Source organism: Maylandia zebra, linkage group LG10 (assembly GCF_041146795.1).
Source record: "Maylandia zebra isolate NMK-2024a linkage group LG10, Mzebra_GT3a, whole genome shotgun sequence".
Taxonomy (NCBI): Eukaryota; Metazoa; Chordata; class Actinopteri; order Cichliformes; family Cichlidae; genus Maylandia; species Maylandia zebra.
This window is the reverse complement of record NC_135176.1, coordinates 4,773,153-4,793,152: the sequence shown is the minus strand read 5'-3', so window position 1 is coordinate 4,793,152 and position 20,000 is coordinate 4,773,153. Positions and strand designations below refer to the sequence as shown.

At 39.0% G+C, this 20,000-nt stretch overlaps 1 protein-coding gene across 5 annotated transcripts in view; it reads right to left on the bottom strand.

Moving 5' to 3' along the window:
- The window catches only part of robo3 (roundabout, axon guidance receptor, homolog 3 (Drosophila)), a 172,494-nt gene that overhangs the window by 22,291 nt on the left and 130,203 nt on the right, over positions 1-20,000 (bottom strand). For all 5 annotated transcript variants that reach the window (XM_076888924.1, XM_076888926.1, XM_004567445.3 and 2 more), the window contains exons 7-9: positions 12,239-12,363; positions 8,127-8,298; positions 2,990-3,195 (exon numbers count right to left, since the gene is read on the bottom strand). In XM_076888924.1, the coding sequence (XP_076745039.1) occupies positions 2,990-3,195; positions 8,127-8,298; positions 12,239-12,363 (503 nt within the window). The remainder of the gene's footprint in view (positions 1-2,989; positions 3,196-8,126; positions 8,299-12,238; positions 12,364-20,000) is intronic.

Below are 20,000 nucleotides of genomic sequence, written 5' to 3'. Positions count from 1 at the left end.
TCTTGGCACCAAAGTGACGGACAACGATAGAGTGTGTCTGGCAGAGATCCCAGGATAATGGCATCTCCTCATTGCCAGGGTACAAGGAACAAACAGACCATCTGTCCTACTCCAGGGGCACAGCGGAAATTGACTTATTTATACTGAGTTAAATGTCTGATTTCATTGTTTGTCCATTTTAAAGGTTATGCTTATTTTGGTATTTAATATGTTTAGACTTTAGAGCTAATTCATAGAAGAGCTTTTTAAAATGAGCATTATGAATCTTTTAAACTACCCCAGGTTTAACAACTGTCAGTGTAGATGGCAACAAAAAAAAAAAATCAATCACTGAAAAAGCATTGTAAACATTTGCCTTTACCTATTTTAACATATATTATTAAGAAAAAGAAAATCTGTTTCTTAGCAACTTCTTTTCATTGCTTTGACACATTGTCCACAGCCAATCCTTGTATAATAAAAAATATCACCAACAACAAAGCAGTTTAGTCCCATTATCTAAAACATCTTGATGCATGCTCAATCATCCAGGTAAGTAAATCCCCAAAGTTTGATTCTCTTCATCTGGATGCAGCGTTTTCAGTGGGAGAAACGTTTTCTCACTCATCCAGGTGACTTCTATGGTCATGGGAATTTGCATATTAATGATAATAATATAATAATGATGAAGGAAATGACCTCCCAGCCCATTGTTCCTTCAGTGGGCTGGTTTCAGTCATTATGCAAATGTACTGTTTATAAGGTTGGGGAAACCTGCAGTCAGCTGAGACTGAAGAAGTCACTTGGATGAGTAACGAAACGTTTCTCCCACTGAAAACGCTGCGTCCAGATGAAGAGAATCAAACTTTGGGGATTATCTAAAAGACTTTATTTGAATTGAATCTCTTATAATCCTATGCCATGGGTCAAATGGATGTTTAACCACAGTGTGTGTCACTTGGTTAGCCTACATGAGAAGACTTATAGCTGAGTCCCCTGAGATATACAGTGGCAGGTGCTGCAGCACCCAGAGCTGATATGTCCCCTGTTCTGTTTTTCATCATCATCATCATCATCATCATCATCATCATCATCATCATCGTCATCAGTAACAGGTTCCTTTCAAAACGACTGCATTTCATTTATGGGACATTTGATGGAACTGGACTATGTTGATAAAATGTGTTGACATTTGTGGCAATGAATGAAATATCTTTATAGCTGATGGATTATCAATGTAGCAATGAAGCTATGATGTAACAAATAGCATTACTTCCTGTCACAATGGCATCTTTTAAACACATTATTAGGCAGCATGTAAATAGAACAGAATGAAAAGTTATTGGGTTTTTCTGAGACACTGAGAGGGAGTATGGCTCAAAGCATGTCAAAAACTCTTGTCGGTGGTTCCAGTGTGGGTGTGGGTGGGCACCTACTGAATCCCATCTCACAACGTATGTGATCTGAATGATCTGCTACTAAAATTTTAGTGTCCAATACAAAATGTGTTTTTTTTTAAATCCAAACTTCAATGTCAAAATAATTATTTTGTCTTTGTATTTGTTGCCGAAATGTCAAGATATCTACTTTCATAAGCAAAAATCCTGGATTACTTAACCATTACTGGGTTAAACATTTACCCAGACCTTTAGTTCGTTACCAAAGACCTATAAAACATATTATATATCAGATCTACATCCTGTTTAGTGACAGCTGGGTTAAATATTCACATGCTGTCATGCTAACATAATCAAAATGAAACAACTTTCTTTTCAATGCACTTTATCGACTCTACAGGTAAATTCTCTACAAATTAATATTATAAGATGACGAGCCTGTGTACTAAATGAAAGGACGTTAGTTCACAGCAGGAGAGCTGCTTGGATGACTGTATTTTGGGATTTTTTCTACCGTCATTACAGCTCAAACCACTTGCCTGTACAGCAACACAGACGATGGATTTCGACATGACTCTGGGTCTTGATTCCTTGTGTTAGTGATGGACTCCACAAAAAAATGTATGACATCACTGACAAGGCATCTTCTTAAGTTTATGGAACAACATTTCAAAATGAATAATTTTTATGTGTAATTCTGTGATCTTGTTCCTGCAGTCTTAGGCCATAAATACCATTGGTTTTGATGTTCCAGATCAAAATGAATTGAAGTCTGATGAGAACTTCAACATGCTGTCTGACAGCTTCAAATGAGTTCCAAAGGCTGAGCACTTCCAAGATGGTGCTCTCAGCTGTCAAGACATTTCCTTTTATTCCACCATGACACAAATGCATCTTAAAATGTACTTTAGGCCTCTGAGTCTCAGCTATTTCTGCTTCTATCCTCTCCCTCACCCCTGTTTCTCAGTTTCTAGCCCTCTCTTTTATTCATCCAGTCCTCACTTGTACTGATGCATTGAGGATTTAATTACAAGTCTCAGCGATCGTTAATCATTGAGAACCCACAATCAATTAATGCGCACGCCTCCTCGAGTCTCTTCGAGGCTGCGGTGACCTCAGGTGCTGCTTCGTACCCAGGAGGGAATTCTGGGCAGAATAGATTTCATTAGCATGGAGTAAGACGGCGCTAACGACCGCTAATGGCCTCACACGCTCATTGTCATGTTGATCACACCTCAATGTTCCCCACCTCTCCTCCGCTCATAAAAACTCATCGTCTGAGTCAACCGTAAAATTGTCCTCTGTTTAAATGCTTCATACTTTCCTGGAATTAAAGCTGTTGTTTTATCTCTTGGATTAGGTTTATCTTCTGTAAACTACATCATGTTTGATGTGCTAATACTGATACATGCAGACAGTGGATACATTTTAATGAGTGTGGTGGGATTACAGGGACTATAAAATACACACTGCTGAATGTCATCATAGAAAAGCCGCGAGTTTAAAAAGCAAACGGCTTCGTTAACATGGGATTGGAAAAAAATGAAACGCACTATATTTGCATTGTTATTAAACAGCAAATGAATGTAAGAGTATGAGTCTTATTCCAGTACCTGGAGGTTGGTGATCTGAAAAGTTCCATTTTCCATCAAGCTGATTCGACCATCATTTCCCAGGATCCTTTGGCCATCTTTTTCCCATTGTATGCTGGGCATGGGGTTGCCCATGATGTGACAGTGTAACTGAGCCATGGATCCAGGAGCTAATGTGTGATTGGCTGGTCCTTGGCGGATGATGGGAGGGACCCGGTCTGAAGGTGCTGTAGGAACATAGAACATTCACATAAGGATGGGATTTGAACCAAAGGTGATTACTTCACTGTACTGAAGCGTTTGCACCACTACACTTTATCTAGCATAAATGCAAATGATCAAAAGCCTAGAAAGTATTCGAAAGGACGCAAACATCTAAATCATTTTATATGTAATGACACCTAAGATTTTGCTCCCTGGGTAAAATGCTCAATTTAACAGAAGAAAAAGTATTTTTATAGGTCTGTAAAAATAATTCCAGAGGGATTTTTTAAAAGTTAAACACTTGATTTCAAATTGCGGACACAGTTGCTTGACTGACAGGTGAAAGCTTATAAAGCCGGCTAGAACTTAACCTCTTGACCATGTTTGTGGTATTGGTGCCTTCAATTTCACAATTTCCCCTGGTTTTTCTGTGTGATACTTAATATAACCAATAATTAGCGGGTATTTCATCAGGCCAATAGTCTATCAATCCAGTTTATTAATTTATTAACCTAGCTTCACTTCTTGCACCAAAAACCACAATATTATAGCAGTTGAAACTTCAGAAAACAAACTTCATAAACTGTCCCACTGCCTACCATCACGAAAGTAGCAGAAAGTTTATTGTCATTATTCAAAGGATCTTTGTGATCTATCACTGTCTGTCTCTGTGTTCTGCAGAAAGTAGAAATCTACAGATAGTCATGTCTAAGACAATGAGACGGACATATAAGTTTGTTTCAGTGTTCAATAAAACTACTATAATTACTGGTGTTGCAAGCTCTTTATACTTTTACGTGTAGAGGATCTGTGAAAGAACAATCTTTTGACGGAGCCTTTCAAAAAGTAAAAATTACTATTCTCAGATGTCCAAATAATTTTGATGCGTTGCCAGACTCGTCCAACAACACACCAAATCAACAAACAACAAATATTACAGAGATTTCAAACAGTATTATTATTATTTACTTGTCAAGAGGTTACTATGACGACATTATTAGTAAATGTTGAGTTTTGGGTCTAGAGTCTTTGTTAGATTTGTGGCAATTCGACAAGAAAAAGTTTCCAGAACCACACACAGTACTGCAGTTTAGTAGTAAACTAAGGTGAATCCACACTTTTCATTGGCTTCATCATCATCACCATTGACACAAGAGACTGGTATAGATCTTCTAAGCAGCAAGACAAACAAACACAACTATTGAAATTTCCAAAGATGCCATTACATTAAAAATAAAAAATTAGATCTAATTTTGCTTTAGATAGCTTAAATTTTTTGCTTAAATTTTTTCCAAGTAATCTGATGTGACATTATATGGGGTTTTTCATCAGAAAGAATCAGAAAGACTTTATTTATCCCCAAGAGGCAATTAAGGCACTGTGAGAATGGTGAAGCAGTTGTTTGCACTATCACCTGACAACATGAGAGTTCCTGGTTTTAGGCTGGCTGGCTCTATTCAGAGTCTGTGTGTTCCGATCCTGGGTCATTTGACCCAGCACTTTGAGTTTTATTCTATTTTGATGTTCATCAGCTTATCTAAGTTCATTTCTATTTTGCCCGATGTTGCCCTGCCATACTTTATTGCTTATTAGATTCTCCTTGTGTCTTCACCCCTGTGTTTAAGTCTCCCTCGCCCTTCATGTGTTTAAGTCTCCCTCGCCCTTCATGTGTTTCATGTCTGCGTGTCCTATGTTGTCAAGCTCGTAATGGCATGTCTGCATCTCATTATGCTTCCCGTTTTATTCTGAAGAGGGCTGGTGTTCCATGTTCATTGTGTTTGGTTTCACTTCCCCTGTAGTGTCATTATATTTATTCTAATCAGCTGTTTCCCCATGTGTTTCCACTTCCCCTGATCACCTCCTGTGTGCATTTAATCTGTGTGTTTTCATTCATTCCTTGTCTGTTGGTCTGTTGAGTTCATGTCATGTTTCCATGCCTCCATGTTTCCAGGTTTTCATCATGTTCAGGGTTTTATGTTCTTGGTCTCTTGTGTTTAGCATTTAGTTTCTCACAGTTTAGCTCTAATTAGTTTTGCCTTAGTGTTAATCTGTCTTTTTTTTTGTACCTTTTTCCCAGCCACAAATAAACGGATCGCCCTTTGTTAAATTATAGATTCGCTCTAAATGTCTGCATTTAGGTCCTCCTCCTCTCTCCACACAGTCTGCCAGTGCAAACTGTGACACCCTATGCCAACATGATTTCTCTGATCTGATAACCTGATAAGCTTTTTGAAAACAGATAAAGTTTGGAATAGTGAATATGCAGGACATTGTCACAGGCTAACACAGAATTATGATTCTCAATAATGGACAATGCATGTTGTCTCTTATTTGATATGAATTCTTTCAAAATAAATGTAACATCAAATATTGTCATTTAAAGGTGACCTTCGACCAGGAGAAAATGCCTCATCAACAGGGTTTGTCTTCGTATATATTACAGTGCCAGCTGTAGGTGATATTTCTCTCTGAGGTCTACTTTGGTTTCTGAAAGCAGTTATAATGAAACCAAAGTCACAGAGAAAAACACACTAAAGTCAAGCGTGTGTAATCTCGGGGTTACAGATGTTCATACTGACCCATGAAACCACATTTTCTCTCATGTGGAATGTAAAGTATCACTATAAGAGAACATTTACTGCCAAAGGCTCTCAGGTTACCTTTCTCTGCTGCTGCTCCACTTCAACATGCAAATCAATGGCACAGATTTGTCTCAGGCAGGAATGTGTGGCTAGAGTGACCTCCTGTCAGTCATGGACCGCTGCATCGCACCGAGTAGTGGCTGAATGAATTTTTATATTGGATTTTAAATGTCTTTAGGTAACCATGCAACGTAAGATATTTTCAATAACTTTAAACCAGTTAAAGTATAGATATTATTTAAAGAATATTTAATTGCATAATTTATCTGTTGAATATTTCATGAGTTGGTTTGTTAAAGACAAAATACTGACAAGCATGTACTTTATATCTCCATCTCATCCAGCAATGAAAGCTAAAGTCATTAGATTAGGTTAGATTAGATTATTAGACTCAAATCTCCCTCATCTACGAGGCCACTTTTGGGAATGTGGATGTGTGGCTATGCATGCAGGCAAATTGATTCTCACACCCTTTTGACTCTTTGAAATGAAGACGTGTGCTGAACAGCTTCACTGATTCATTGTCTCAAAATGAGAGATAACAGAAGGTTTTATTGTCAGAGGTGTGGTGAAGGGGAAGAAGCTTACAGGAAGAGGAGATAAAAATGAGCTCACATTTTTATAAATAGTTTGAGTTAAATTTTCCATTGATTTGAGGGTTTGTTTTGGACTGTGTTATTTTTAAGTCCTCCTTGCCTGTGTGGTTTGTAATGATTATCATCATAATTATATCAGGCTGAGCGTTTCCGTCTTTCACTTCCAGTTGAGTATTTATGGAATTTATTATTAACGTTTAGGTTCTTGTATCTCTTTAGAATTTTTGTTTATCATATTTGGATCTTAGTATTTGGAGCCTTTAGTTGTTGTTAAATTTTAGTTTGACAAGTTGACAGCTGTGCTTGCAGAATTTAATTTTCATTTCCGTTTGTGTTGCTTCCCCACTACTATTGTTATCCAGACTACACTCATGTTATGTTTTCCCCAGCTGCGTCCATTCCCCCTGACTGGCCTCAGTGTGCGTATAAATAGTCCTGTCTCATTTTGCATAATCTCTCTCATGCTTTCTCAGTTATTCTTGGGGCGTCTGGACTTGTTTGGTTTCCTTTGTGAATTTTGTCCTTGGCATCTGACCTTAACAAAAATATATATATCTAAATATTCAGTCAGCCTTGGGAGTTTGCATGTGGGTCTGTCACCTGCAAATTATCACACTGCCTCATTACATCTGTGTTGAAGCCATAGACGGTGATCTCAGAGAAAGTCATAGTCATATATGGGTGTGCTCCACAGCTGCACGGCTGTAGGCTCAAGCTCAAATGTAAACAGAATGGCACATGTGTTGCCAACTAGCAACTGAGTTACGATCAGTTTAGATAAGCCAAGTAAATTCCTGCACATTTATAAATAGAAGTGGAACAAGTTGAACACAAACCCACAACATGATACCCCAAAATAGAACCTTACTATTTACCACTGGCCCACAGTCACGTTGTATACCCTCATTTGTATTCTGAGCCGTCGAAAGCTCTGATATCATCAGCTAACTGAAGCTAAACTGGAAATGTGAACACACCCAACACAGGAGTTAGTCTAGATGGAGCTGAACAAAATCCCTGTTTACTGCCACACTGGAAAGGATGCAGCGAGGAGAGCATATGTTGCAGCAAGGTTATTTGCATAGAACTATCATCATATGTCCCTTTTGATTACATCAGATAGGGCTCCTGCTGTTTGTTTATTTGGGAAAAAAGGATGTTTAATTTAAGATGGATGACAACTTTTTCGTACTTCTACTGGTGCACATGTGGGGCATGGTCGTGAAGAATGATTAATCAAATCAGAATCTGAAAACAATGTAACAAGACAACGTCAAATATGACACATTGTTAACTTCAGCACTTTTTTTCCTCAGAGTTCTTAAAGTATTGGGTTAAACTGGATGCACAAGTGTCAGTGATATGTGCACAGTTACCATATGTCAATTTCTGCTGCTCTTTTGTTCAGTCGTGTCCTCTCACAGCTACATTTTCTTGGAAAGCATATAGGTTTTCTAATTATATTACTTTGTAGGACAGTGATTGTTATGATGTCAAGATGTCATTTTAACTAAACTTAGATCTTGAGTCTATGTATAAATACCCGAAGCCAAGAAAAACACTGATTTTGAACAGAAAATGGAGACTGAATCAATATGAAAGGACTGAGATAGTCTAGTTTTTCTCCATATATAATTTAGCTGTCGTTTTAATGTTAGCACCATTAAGTTTAATTTGTTTATACTGTGAGCTATGATCTCATATTTCTATACTCACCACTTTCTACCTCGAGCAGGGCTTTGGTCAGGATGCTTCCAGCCACGCTGATGGCCTGGCAGATGTAATAGCCAGAGTCTTCAACTTGGACATCATTGATGGTCAGCTCACCACTCAGTGACACTGTGAATCGTCCTGACTGTGATGGCTCCTGGACAGGGAACAGCAAGATCTGGAGAAGAAAATGACCACAGGAGTCGTTTCATTATTTTATGTGGGCTGAAACAGGGCCAACATTAAAATGGCAAGTTGTGAAACTATCAAGCAACCATTCAACAATTTTATGCGAAGTGTCTTAAAAACACAATTTAAATAGGATCTTTTCCAAGTTGCCTGTTTTGCATGGACACAAAACTGCTTCATCTCATGCATTATGTGCCATTTTTATGATTCATATGTCAGTGTTAACTGGCTTAACATATGAAGAGTTCTCTGAAAATACTCGAGTACAAGGACTGGACTGAAAATGAGTGAAGGACAAGCTGAGAAGTTTGAAAGGTATTTGGAGCCTTGTGCTGGAGCCTCAGGGCGAGAGGCAGGGTTTACCCTGGACAGGTCTAACACAGTCTGTTGCAGGGATAACAGATAGAAACAGACAACCATTTGCACTCACATTCATACCCTCATTTGCACCTATAGGCAATTTAGAGTTTCCAGTTAACCTTTCCCCACTAAATGCATGTCTTTGGACTGTGGGAGGAAGCCAGAGTGCCCGGAGAGAACCCATGCAAACACAGGGAGAATATGCAAACTCCACACAGAAAGACCTTGGCCTGCTGGTGAACTCAAGACTTGCTAGCTGTGAGACAACAGTGCTAACCACCATGCTGCTATTTCTGTTTTAATTTTAATTTTAATTGTAATTCTGCTTTTTTTCTGCTCAGGCAGGTGAAAAAGTCAAGCTCTGCACATTAGCCGATGACTCAAAAATATGATATAAGGCATAAAAAAAATCAGAATTCATCTTCTTGTGCAGTAAGGTTGGATGCACATATTTTGAGCTGCCGCCGACAAACAGGGTGGGAAGGGGGAAAAGCTCCCATGCTCCCCATTTCTCATGAAAATGCGACAAAATGTCAAGAAAGGTCCGGAGGTCTCAGAACCAAGTCATACTACCAAATAATGAAGTATCAAATATCAAATACAGGGAGTGCAGAATTATTAGGCAAATGAGTATTTTGTCCACATCATCCTCTTCATGCATGTTGTCTTACTCCAAGCTGTATAGGCTCGAAAGCCTACTACCAATTAAGCACATTAGGTGATGTGCATCTCTGTAATGAGAAGGGGTGTGGTCTAATGACATCAACACCCTATATCAGGTGTGCATAATTATTAGGCAACGTCCTTTCCTTTGGCAAAATGGGTCAAAAGAAGGACTTGACAGGCTCAGAAAAGTCAAAAATAGTGAGATACCTTGCAGAGGGATGCAGCAGTCTCAAAATTGCAAAGCTTCTGAAGCGTGATCATCGAACAATCAAGCGTTTCATTCAAAATGGTCAACAGGGTCGCAAGAAGCGTGTGGAAAAACCAAGGCGCAAAATAACTGCCCATGAACTGAGAAAAGTCAAGCGTGCAGCTGCCAAGATGCCACTTGCCACCAGTTTGGCCATATTTCAGAGCTGCAACATCACTGGAGTGCCCAAAAGCACAAGGTGTGCAATACTCAGAGACATGGCCAAGGTAAGAAAGGCTGAAAGACGACCACCACTGAACAAGACACACAAGCTGAAACGTCAAGACTGGGCCAAGAAATATCTCAAGACTGATTTTTCTAAGGTTTTATGGACTGATGAAATGAGAGTGAGTCTTGATGGGCCAGATGGATGGGCCCGTGGCTGGATTGGTAAAGGGCAGAGAGCTCCAGTCCGACTCAGACGCCAGCAAGGTGGAGGTGGAGTACTGGTTTGGGCTGGTATCATAAAGATGAGCTTGTGGGGCCTTTTTGGGTTGAGGATGGAGTCAAGCTCAACTCCCAGTCCTACTGCCAGTTTCTGGAAGACACCTTCTTCAAGCAGTGGTACAGGAAGAAGTCTGCATCCTTTAAGAAAAACATGATTTTCATGCAGGACAATGCTCCATCACACGCGTCCAAGTACTCCACAGCATGGCTGGCAAGAAAGGGTATAAAAGAAGAAAAACTAATGACATGGCCTCCTTGTTCACCTGATCTGAACCCCATTGAGAACCTGTGGTCCATCATCAAATGTGAGATTTACAAGGAGGGAAAACAGTACACCTCTCTGAACAGTGTCTGGGAGGCTGTGGTTGCTGCTGCACGCAATGTTGATGGTGAACAGATCAAAACACTGACAGAATCCATGGATGGCAGGCTTTTGAGTGTCCTTGCAAAGAAAGGTGGCTATATTGGTCGCTGATTTGTTTTTGTTTTGTTTTTGAATGTCAGAAATGTATATTTGTGAATGTTATATTGGTTTCACTGGTAAAAATAAATCATTGAAATGGGTATATATTTGTTTTTTGTTAAGTTGCCTAATAATTATGCACAGTAATAGTCACCTGCACACACAGATATCCCCCTAAAATAAGTAAAACTAAAAACTACTTCCAAAAACATTCAGCTTTGATATTAATGAGTTTTTTGGGTTCATTGAGAACATGGTTGTTGTTCAATAATAAAATTATTCCTCAAAAATACAACTTGCCTAATAATTCTGCACTCCTTGTATGAGATACAATATAATAAGTACTTTTGTTGTCATGTTTGATTAGATTTGGGGGCCAAAAGTACTTCATTAGGTTTAGAAAAAGATTATCCGTAGAGTTCAAATGCATTCTTTTACAAAAAGGACATCTTCCTGTGATCACATGGTATCTTTCTCAGGTGATCAGTTAAAAAAAGTATATATACGCATTGCAATACAAGGTAACCGGTGCTGTGATAGCATATAGAGTGAGAACAGGTTGATTCACAATGAGCCTTAGACACTTAGCCTGTGTTATTGTGCAATAATAAATGACAAACACGTCCCTTCATTTCTACTTTTCTTTGTCATATATCACTGTGTAAACCCAGTAAAAATCTCAGCATTTCGCTGAAAGCGGGGCCAAAATTTCGAACAAGCTACCCACATTCTTCTTCTCTTCCTTCTCCTTGTCTTCCATGCTTTCTCTGCTTTATCTCTCTCCTCCACACTCGTTCTCCCTCTCCCACACATTCTCCATCCTACCCTGCCACCCCCTGTTTCCCTAATCTGTACCTGGAAGCCAAGCTACAGGCACCCACGCAGTCTCATCAGGACTTTCAGTGCATTCCAACAGGCTGCAATGCTTATCACAGGGTGACTCTCTCCCACAAACACATACACGTCTCAATACATCTGAAAACGTGCAGGTCTTTGGTAAATAATACACTGTGTGGATGATGCGAAAGTGTAAGTGTGAGTGTGTGTGTGTGTGTGTGTGAGAGAGAGAGTCACTCTGGCAGTAAACTACAGCACACAGCGAAGGATGATAAAAGCAGAGACCATGACAAGGAAGGGAAATGTTGGCTCTCTTCAAAGCACATGTAGCAAAGTGGCATGCAAACAGAGTCGGTAATTAAAATCCTATAAAGGCTCATTTAAAGCACTTTTTTAATCTCGTCAGGTGTTCTTTTAAATTTAAAAAATGTAAAAGTTGTGTGAAGTTATATTGGGATTTACTTTAAATTGGGTAAAATAAATATAAGAAAAAGTAATGTATCTATAGCACATTACAATATGAGAGTTTACTGTTTCCCTCTTTACCAGAGCCCTGCTTGTGATGATGCAATTCACCTGTAGGTTTTTCTTTATTTTATGCTGATGTTATTGTGCAGCACATTTTCAGATAGCTTAAAATCAACTTTTTTGAAAGAAAAAGGTTTAAAAAATGCACATAGTACTGTTAGCACCAAATCCCTTGGAGTTAAAAGTAAAGGTCTGTATGTACTTGGTAATTAAAGGCTTTGTGATGTTTGGGGGCCAGTACTGGTACTGAAATGTGGAAAACAGCTAATGTTTTGACTTTACATAAACTGTACATAAACAAGCCTATTAAATCTTTATAATAAAGACTCATTAGAGTATGTTTCATAACTACTGTAAACAAAATCATGGAACGTTTCCCACCTGGCTGCCTTCTTTTTGCCAGAAGACGGCTGGCGGAGGGTTTCCTTTGGTGCCACAGAGGAAGGTTACGGTACGACCTGGAGTTGTGATCTGGTCCCGCGGTCGAACCACAATCTGAGGAGGCACTGCAGCACATAATTGAGAAAAAAAAAAATCTTGAAATCCAGTCATTATGTGCCATTATTTTATCAACATGTGACTGAAGTACAGACATTGAAAAAATGAATTCATAACATTAATTCACAAAAGTTATTCTAATTCAAGACATTTAACAAAAGTTTTGCATGAACTACTTAAGAATTACAACAACTTTTACACACAGCCCCCCATTTTCATAAACATAAATTTAAATGTAAATACACCTGAAGGCTATACCTGGAGCCTAGAACCCACTGACTTCACCAAATGTTGTGTTTCCTGTCTTGAGCGGCCTTTACTGTAGCCACCTGCTTGTTGCTTGTTTGTGGGTCTTTCTGCATTTGGTTTTGTATTTAATAATGCAAAAGCATGCTCTGTTGGGTTGAGATCAGGCGACTGATTTGGCCGTTGAAGAACATCCCATTTCTTTTGAGGAACTCAATTAGCACTATACACTTCAAAATTCATTACATGCATTTCTATCAACAGTCAAATCATCAATAAACACTAACGCCTGATTCCATGACAGCTTTCAAACAGTCAAGGCACAAGAGAATAAAATATTTTAGAGACAGTGACAGTAAACAAAGACAGTAGAGAAATGACATTAAACCCACAATGTCATTTCTCTCGGGGTCTGAGAATCAAAGCAATACTAAAAGATGCAGTTTGATGTCATCATGAAATGTGGTGGGCTCATGGGAAGCTTTACCACCACTGAAAATCTACCTGACGTGACTCAGGCAGAAATCATGGTTCTAGCTGAGATAATGCATTAAAGTTTTTTGTTACATTAAAACATTTATTTTCAAATGAATTCATTTTAATCCAAAGAAACAGCTGGACACATTAGCCACATTAGCTCACGTAATATTAACTAAACCTTTGATGCATGAGCTAAACATAGCTACTGTAGCTAACATCATCTGGCAAACACGGTTAACTGGTAGGGCAGCCCTGCTCTGTGTGATTAAACAAATCATAACTTCATAACTTTATGCTTGTGTTGAGCATCAACTCAATGTTATAAGAATACCATACGCACTGCCTTAGTGGTTAGGACTTTATTTAATTGACAGGCGATTAAATGCAATGCATAGTAACACAGAATAAAATGCCGTATTTTTCTTGGATTATTCAGTGGCATTAGGTGACAAATTTAGCCAGATTGAAACGTGCCCTTTTTGTGCTGCCTCTTTTAATTCCTTTATATATGCTAACAGTACCGCCATACTTGTCAATGCTCTTATCACATCTCGTTTAGATTAACTCTCTTCTCTATGGTTTACCTCGTAAATCTCTCCATAAACTGCAGTTAGTTCAAAATACAGCTGCTCGTATTATATCCAGAATGAGATCTACTGAACATATAACACCATTGGCTTCTAATTCACCTCCGTGTCAATTTCAAGATCCTGTTTCTTACTTTCAAAGCGCTTCATAACCTCGCTCCTCCATATTTATCTGATGTTCTCCATATGTACTCACCCCCTCGTACCCTCCGCTCTTCTCCAGCTTCCCTTTTGTCTGCTCCACCTGCTCGCCTGACTACCATAAGACTCAGAGCCTTTAGTTGTTCTGCCCCGAGGCTTTGGATGCACTCCCACCAGATCCCCGGACTACAAACTCTCTCTCTACTTTTGAACTGTGTCTTAAAACCCATCTATTTAGAATTGCATACCCTTCATCATGACTCCACCTTACTCTATTTTACCTTATTTAGCTTTTATACTTTCATACTTGTTTTCATTTTTTGTTTACCTTGTGTTTTTATTTTATTGTACCTCGAGGGTCTTTAAAGGCACATATAAATAAAATGTATTATTTTTATTATTATTATTAAAGAATTATAAAATATTATTACTTCTGGAGTTAAATAAATATTTACTATTTTACTATATAGTTACTATAAGCTGACATGTGGTAGTTCCCCACCACTGTTATATGAATTAATATTACTGCTGCAGATGTTTAGGGCTAAGCCCATTTTAAATACTTTCTGTTGTTTAATCTCCAATAGTGGATGATATTCTATAAAATCATGCCTGTAGTGTGACTGTCCTGTGGTGACCACATGTTTTCTGGACTCAGAAAAACAGGACTAATAAAACTGATTTTTAAAAACTTATTAAATATACATAATAAATCAAATCAGAGCTCTAATAAAAATTTTGACCGTTATATTAAAAATATACATGAAAAATGAAGGTGGCTATTAGCAAAACCACTGCTTAAGCTTTGTAAATTCATTCAACCAGACATGTTAGCCACACATGCTAATCTGAACAATTGAAAAAGAGAACATTTGTCTTGTTTTTATACATTTTTATGTGAAAGCCCATATATTTATCGATTTAATGACATTCTGTCTTCATCTGCAGGGCTGATATATTGGCCAATATTAGTCATTTCCTGATATATCAATATCGGCACTTATAACAGACAATAAATGAAAACTATCCACCCACTCTCATTCTCCATTTCAATATATCTACTACATTTATCAGATACAAAAAGGAAAACAGAATGTGACTTTAATGAGAGAATCTGCAGGTTTTCAGTCGAGTACCTAGCTGTGTCTACCACGAGCGACCATAACAGTCCTTGATTTGTTTGGCTTTTTGTGTTTGATAAATTGATGGTTATTGCCTAATCTAGATGGCTTGACTGTTTATCCCACACTACAGCAAACAGCCCATCAAAAAGGTCAGCCCAGACCCCACAGGAGCCTGAATCCAGGTTTGTGGGTCACCATTCTGATTCTGAGCATCAGACATCTTTGAACACAGATGGAGGGCAAGGGGGATAAGGGACTGCAAATAAATGGTAAGCTGTCTCGCTTTCTCATTGCTGCACCATGCCACTGCGTGTGCACGCGTTCATCCACAAAGACACACGCATCTTTGATTTCTATTGATTCTGTAGCAAAATGACAGTCCTTCCTCCACAGAGGGGGGTGTGAATGCATAATGATGCACCGGGCCTAATTGATTTCTCATCTTCCCACCTGATCTCCTGCTTCACTTTAATTCTGACTCTCTATTAGCTTTGAGAGAAACACAAAGAAGGAGAAAGATGGGGAGGAGGAGAGCCTATGGAACGGAGAAGAAAGTAACAGTAAAAAACACTTAACAGTCACAGTGAAAGACAGAATAAATAACTAATGTCCTTCTACTGTTTCTCCATGAAAGGAAAAAATCCAGAATAAAGAAACTCCTAATCCACTACATATATCCTCCTTAGAATACTGAAGTAAACATAAAATAACGTCTTTTCCTCAAATTTTCTTCCACTGACTGATGTTCTGGGGGAGGAAAAAGCTTTGTTTGGTTACATTGCTGGGACTCACAAACGTTGCTTTTTTAAGTCAGCTCCTGTGTTCAAACACAGCCCAACATATACTTTGAGAAATGTTTCCAGACATTAACTATCTCAGATGAGGAGAAAGCAGCAGAAACAAAAATAAATAGTAGCAGAGTGTGAAGAGCTGAAACATTCCCAATCTCTCCCACTGACCCGCCTGCTCCCCCTAATCACTTGCCTCAGATGTGCATGTGCAAGCTTAATTTCATGCCTTGTATACAACTTATGCACTTTTAAAACTGCTTCCACCACGGGCCCCTCCGCACAGCAGGAGGACATCCGTGTGCCAACTGCAGGATAAATTACAGCTAATGGGGGGTCTTGGCTGAGCTAGTCAGGGTCATGTCCTGGGATCAAACTTCCAGCCCTTTGCTAACCCTAAAGGTTAATGCCCAAACATACACCCCTAGTTTTTGTCAGCAAGTGACATGGGAACATCTGCCTCCACTCTCCAGTTACCTCAAGGACAGGCCTCCTGTCGCAGCTGATGCAAGGCCTGAAATATTAAAGAAACACTGTGTAATGCTCACTTCTTATGTAATTCATATCCATGCTTGTGCACATACACGTAATGAAAACACATAGAAAAATATGCTTGTGCACTTCTCAGCAGGGTATTTAACAAAAACATGTCAACACCTGAACGTTTTCTCCTCACACCTGACACAACGCCGTAACTTTGACCCAAATACACTGACAACTAGGAATATTTGAGCTATTAAAATGCTGTTTTTGGCCCACTACACAGCCGTGTCTAGAGAATAACAGTGTTTGATTTGAGGAGGCAAGCCGGCACATTGCCTGAAGCTGTAATAAATAATTAGCAATAATGGGTGCACCCGGCATGACACTGAGCCTTAGATTTAGGGCAGGGAGATACATTAGCATCCTCAAATGGGATTGAAATGGGAGTATGGATTGTAACAGAGCAGCTGAAATATAGATGAAAAACAAGAGGGAACAATGCCTGCATGTCACTCTTATAATAATTTAACTTTCAGAGATGCAGGGTTTTTTTTTTTTTGGTGAGTTAATTTTTGCTGTGCCTTAAACTGACTCGACTTCTAAAATACCACGGTATGTTCATTTACTAATTTTATGAAGCACAGAGCCAGCACACATTAAGCACCGCATACTGCTAACTGTTGCTGTCGGTGTCTGGGAGGTACATTGGGAAATTTCTAAATACAGAATGCAACACTTAAGATAGGAACTCAAAGGATCTTGCAGACTTCTTTTGTATGCTGCGTATACTGCCAGAACTGTAGAACAGATAACAAAGCTAATATGCCAAGAGGGAAGTAAAAATAGACATCAGGCTGTAGCGTAGCTTTCCACAGCTTTTATGAAAAGAAATGCAACACTCAAGGAGGAAAGTCTAGTCTACATGTAAATTGCTTGGTGTCATTGAATGTTTGTGGATGGTTGTAAATGTTCTCTTACAGATCAGAAATAATGTTTAATTTTGAGGTATTTGACTTGTTTTAACTTTATTCTTTAAGTTGAGTTTAATTAACGTTGACATGGGAACCCTGGAGGTCTAGAAAATTTAGCAAATTTATATAAGTTTGCCAAATCTTCCTAAAACAATAAGATGATGCCATAAGATAAAGGGCATGTAATTGGATGGAGCGAACATTATAAAGGTTTCCTGCAAGTGATCAGCATATGTCCTCCAAACCCACAGAGCTCCTCCAATAGTCAAACGTGCTCAGATTTGTAGCTTTTTATTCAATTCAGTTTTACTTGTACAGCTCCAAATCACAGCAACAGTCACCTCAAGGCACTTTATATTGTAAGGTAGACCCTCAACAATACATACAGAGAAAAACTCAACAATCACATGACCCCCTGTAAGCAAGCACTTTGGTGACAGTGGGAAGGAAAAACTCCCTTTTAACAGGAAGAAACCTCCGGTAGAACCAGGCTCAGGGAGGGGCGGGGCCATCTGCCGTGACCAGAGTAAAAATATTAATGAAAAATTTCCAAAAGGTTTAGTCAATTCCTTGAATTTCATGATATGGGGGAACTATATATACAGATATTACTGGACTGATAATCTATTTGGATCTATTCCTTTAGTGGGAATATACAGAATTAGTCCTTCTGCTATCCCTGATAAAATAACTCTACAATCAGCAAGGATTTTCCACACAACTTGAATCTACTTGTGGTGTTGGTTGCACTGCTAAGATTTCAGATTTCAAGTACTGTGTGACAAACAATAGATTTGGGTGACTCTCCAATTCCACTGTATGGGACAGAAGCAGGTGATGGTAGTCCTTGTTCACTTCCCAGCCTGCAGCACAACAAGGAGTAAGTAAGTAAGTAAAATGTTATTTGTATAGCACCTTTCAAGTCAAAAATCCCAAAGTGCTTCACAGAAAAGCGTACCATCAACAAAGGGTCAAAAAAATTAAAAAAAAACAACAACTTAAAATGCTTTTAAAAAGCAGGAAATGAAGATCATCTACACTGTGGATGAAGTGGTTCTATCTATTCATCAGTGATGGAAACTGTCGAACTTCATTCAGTCAGCACTGAATTAGAAAGATTTGAAAATGGTCAGTGTCTTTCATGCAGCTTTCTAATGTTTAGAAACAACAGCCCCGCCCCCCGGCCAGACAGTATTGAAAGTATCGAAACAGCAAGTTGGTGAAAGGGTGTGGAGATCAGTGTGGTGAATGAGCAGGTAGCAAGTGTGATTTTAATGCAGGAAAAAGCCTTTTTTCAGTGGAGGTAGTAAAAATCATCAGTGGAATATCCTCATAAACAAGATGAAGCAAACCAGCGTCAGCCTGAGCTGTTCCCCACACACTGCGCTCCCACTCACACCGTGTGTTCCACTGCTGTCACTCACGTAGCAAAGCTAAACAAAGTGCTTACAACGAAAACATCTCACCTCCCCTGCTCCACCCCACCCATGCTTGACATATGATTTTGAGCAACACGCTGAAGATATCCGCACTTGTATCAACACAATCATACACACACCCCTCGGTCCCTAGGGGCGTAGATGTGACATGCAGCTGTCAGAGTCCCGTGGTGATGCAGCTCTGCATCTGCTAGAGTAAACACACTCCAGTGCTGTTGCCGCTGCTGCTTCACCTTTTTACGAAACATCACACGCCCACTTATGTACACAGACTTCATTCCTGAGACTGTTTCCATTCTGAAATGATGATTGAGGAGGTGATTATTTCCAGGGCATAATTTATTATAGCTGGACTATATCTCATTTGTGCTTATATTCAGTGTGAAGTTTGTGCCTAGAATTGTATCCCATTTGTCCAATATCAATATATAAATTGGAAGGCTGGTAAAGTTTTAAATAGGCCAAGAATAAGCAGGCAGTCCTTACACAGTGAATGGAATTGCATAAAAATAATAGGTATGTAGAGAACCTCATAATTCAAAACATTTTGTGGTTCAATGTTTCTTCCACTGAACACTTTTTTAGGGGTTTTTTCATTCTTCATCCCTTTTTCTCTATTCCCCAACATTAGGCACATTTAGAGATGGGAGTACGCATTAAACCCCATTTGCTTAGTTCAAGCCAAACGCTGGCATTTTTACTTTTGGTAAGTAATCATCAGTGCATTTGTGGCAGAGTTCAAAGGTGAAACCACAGCTCACGAAAAAGAACACAATAACCCAATTCATGTACGCCAAAAACGTCTTGATGATCCCCACGACTACTGGAAAAATACTCTTTGGACTGATGAGAATTGAATTTCGTTACATCAGATGTAAAAACAGCACAGCATTTCATAAAAAGGCTGTCACACAAACAGTCCAATACGACGGCGAAGTGTGATGGTCTGGGGCTGCTTTGCCTTATAACTCTTTTTTTTGTTGTTGTGTGGATTAATCAGCAATAACCATTTATTTTTCAAAAGGTGAGTGTTTGTGCTCTAAATCGGAGACTGCACGTTTTACAGTGGGGTTTTTTTTCTAGTAACTGAAGCTCCATCTATGAGTGTAACGAAAGGTCAAAACCCTTCTACCCTTCAATTTTTTTGTTTTTTGTTTTTAGCTTTAATACTTGGCTGTCCTAATTGGCAGAAAAAGCACCTGTGCTAGAGGGTAGAGGTTTGGGTCTCTAATGTAGCAAACAGCTTATACCTGTAGGACTGTATTAACTCTCATAAACAAACGCACAAACAGACACACAAAACCATACACAGATGGGATGAAATGGAATACTTACAGGATGGGCCGACTGTGATGGAGTGATGCAGAAATGGGTGGAAGAAAGAAA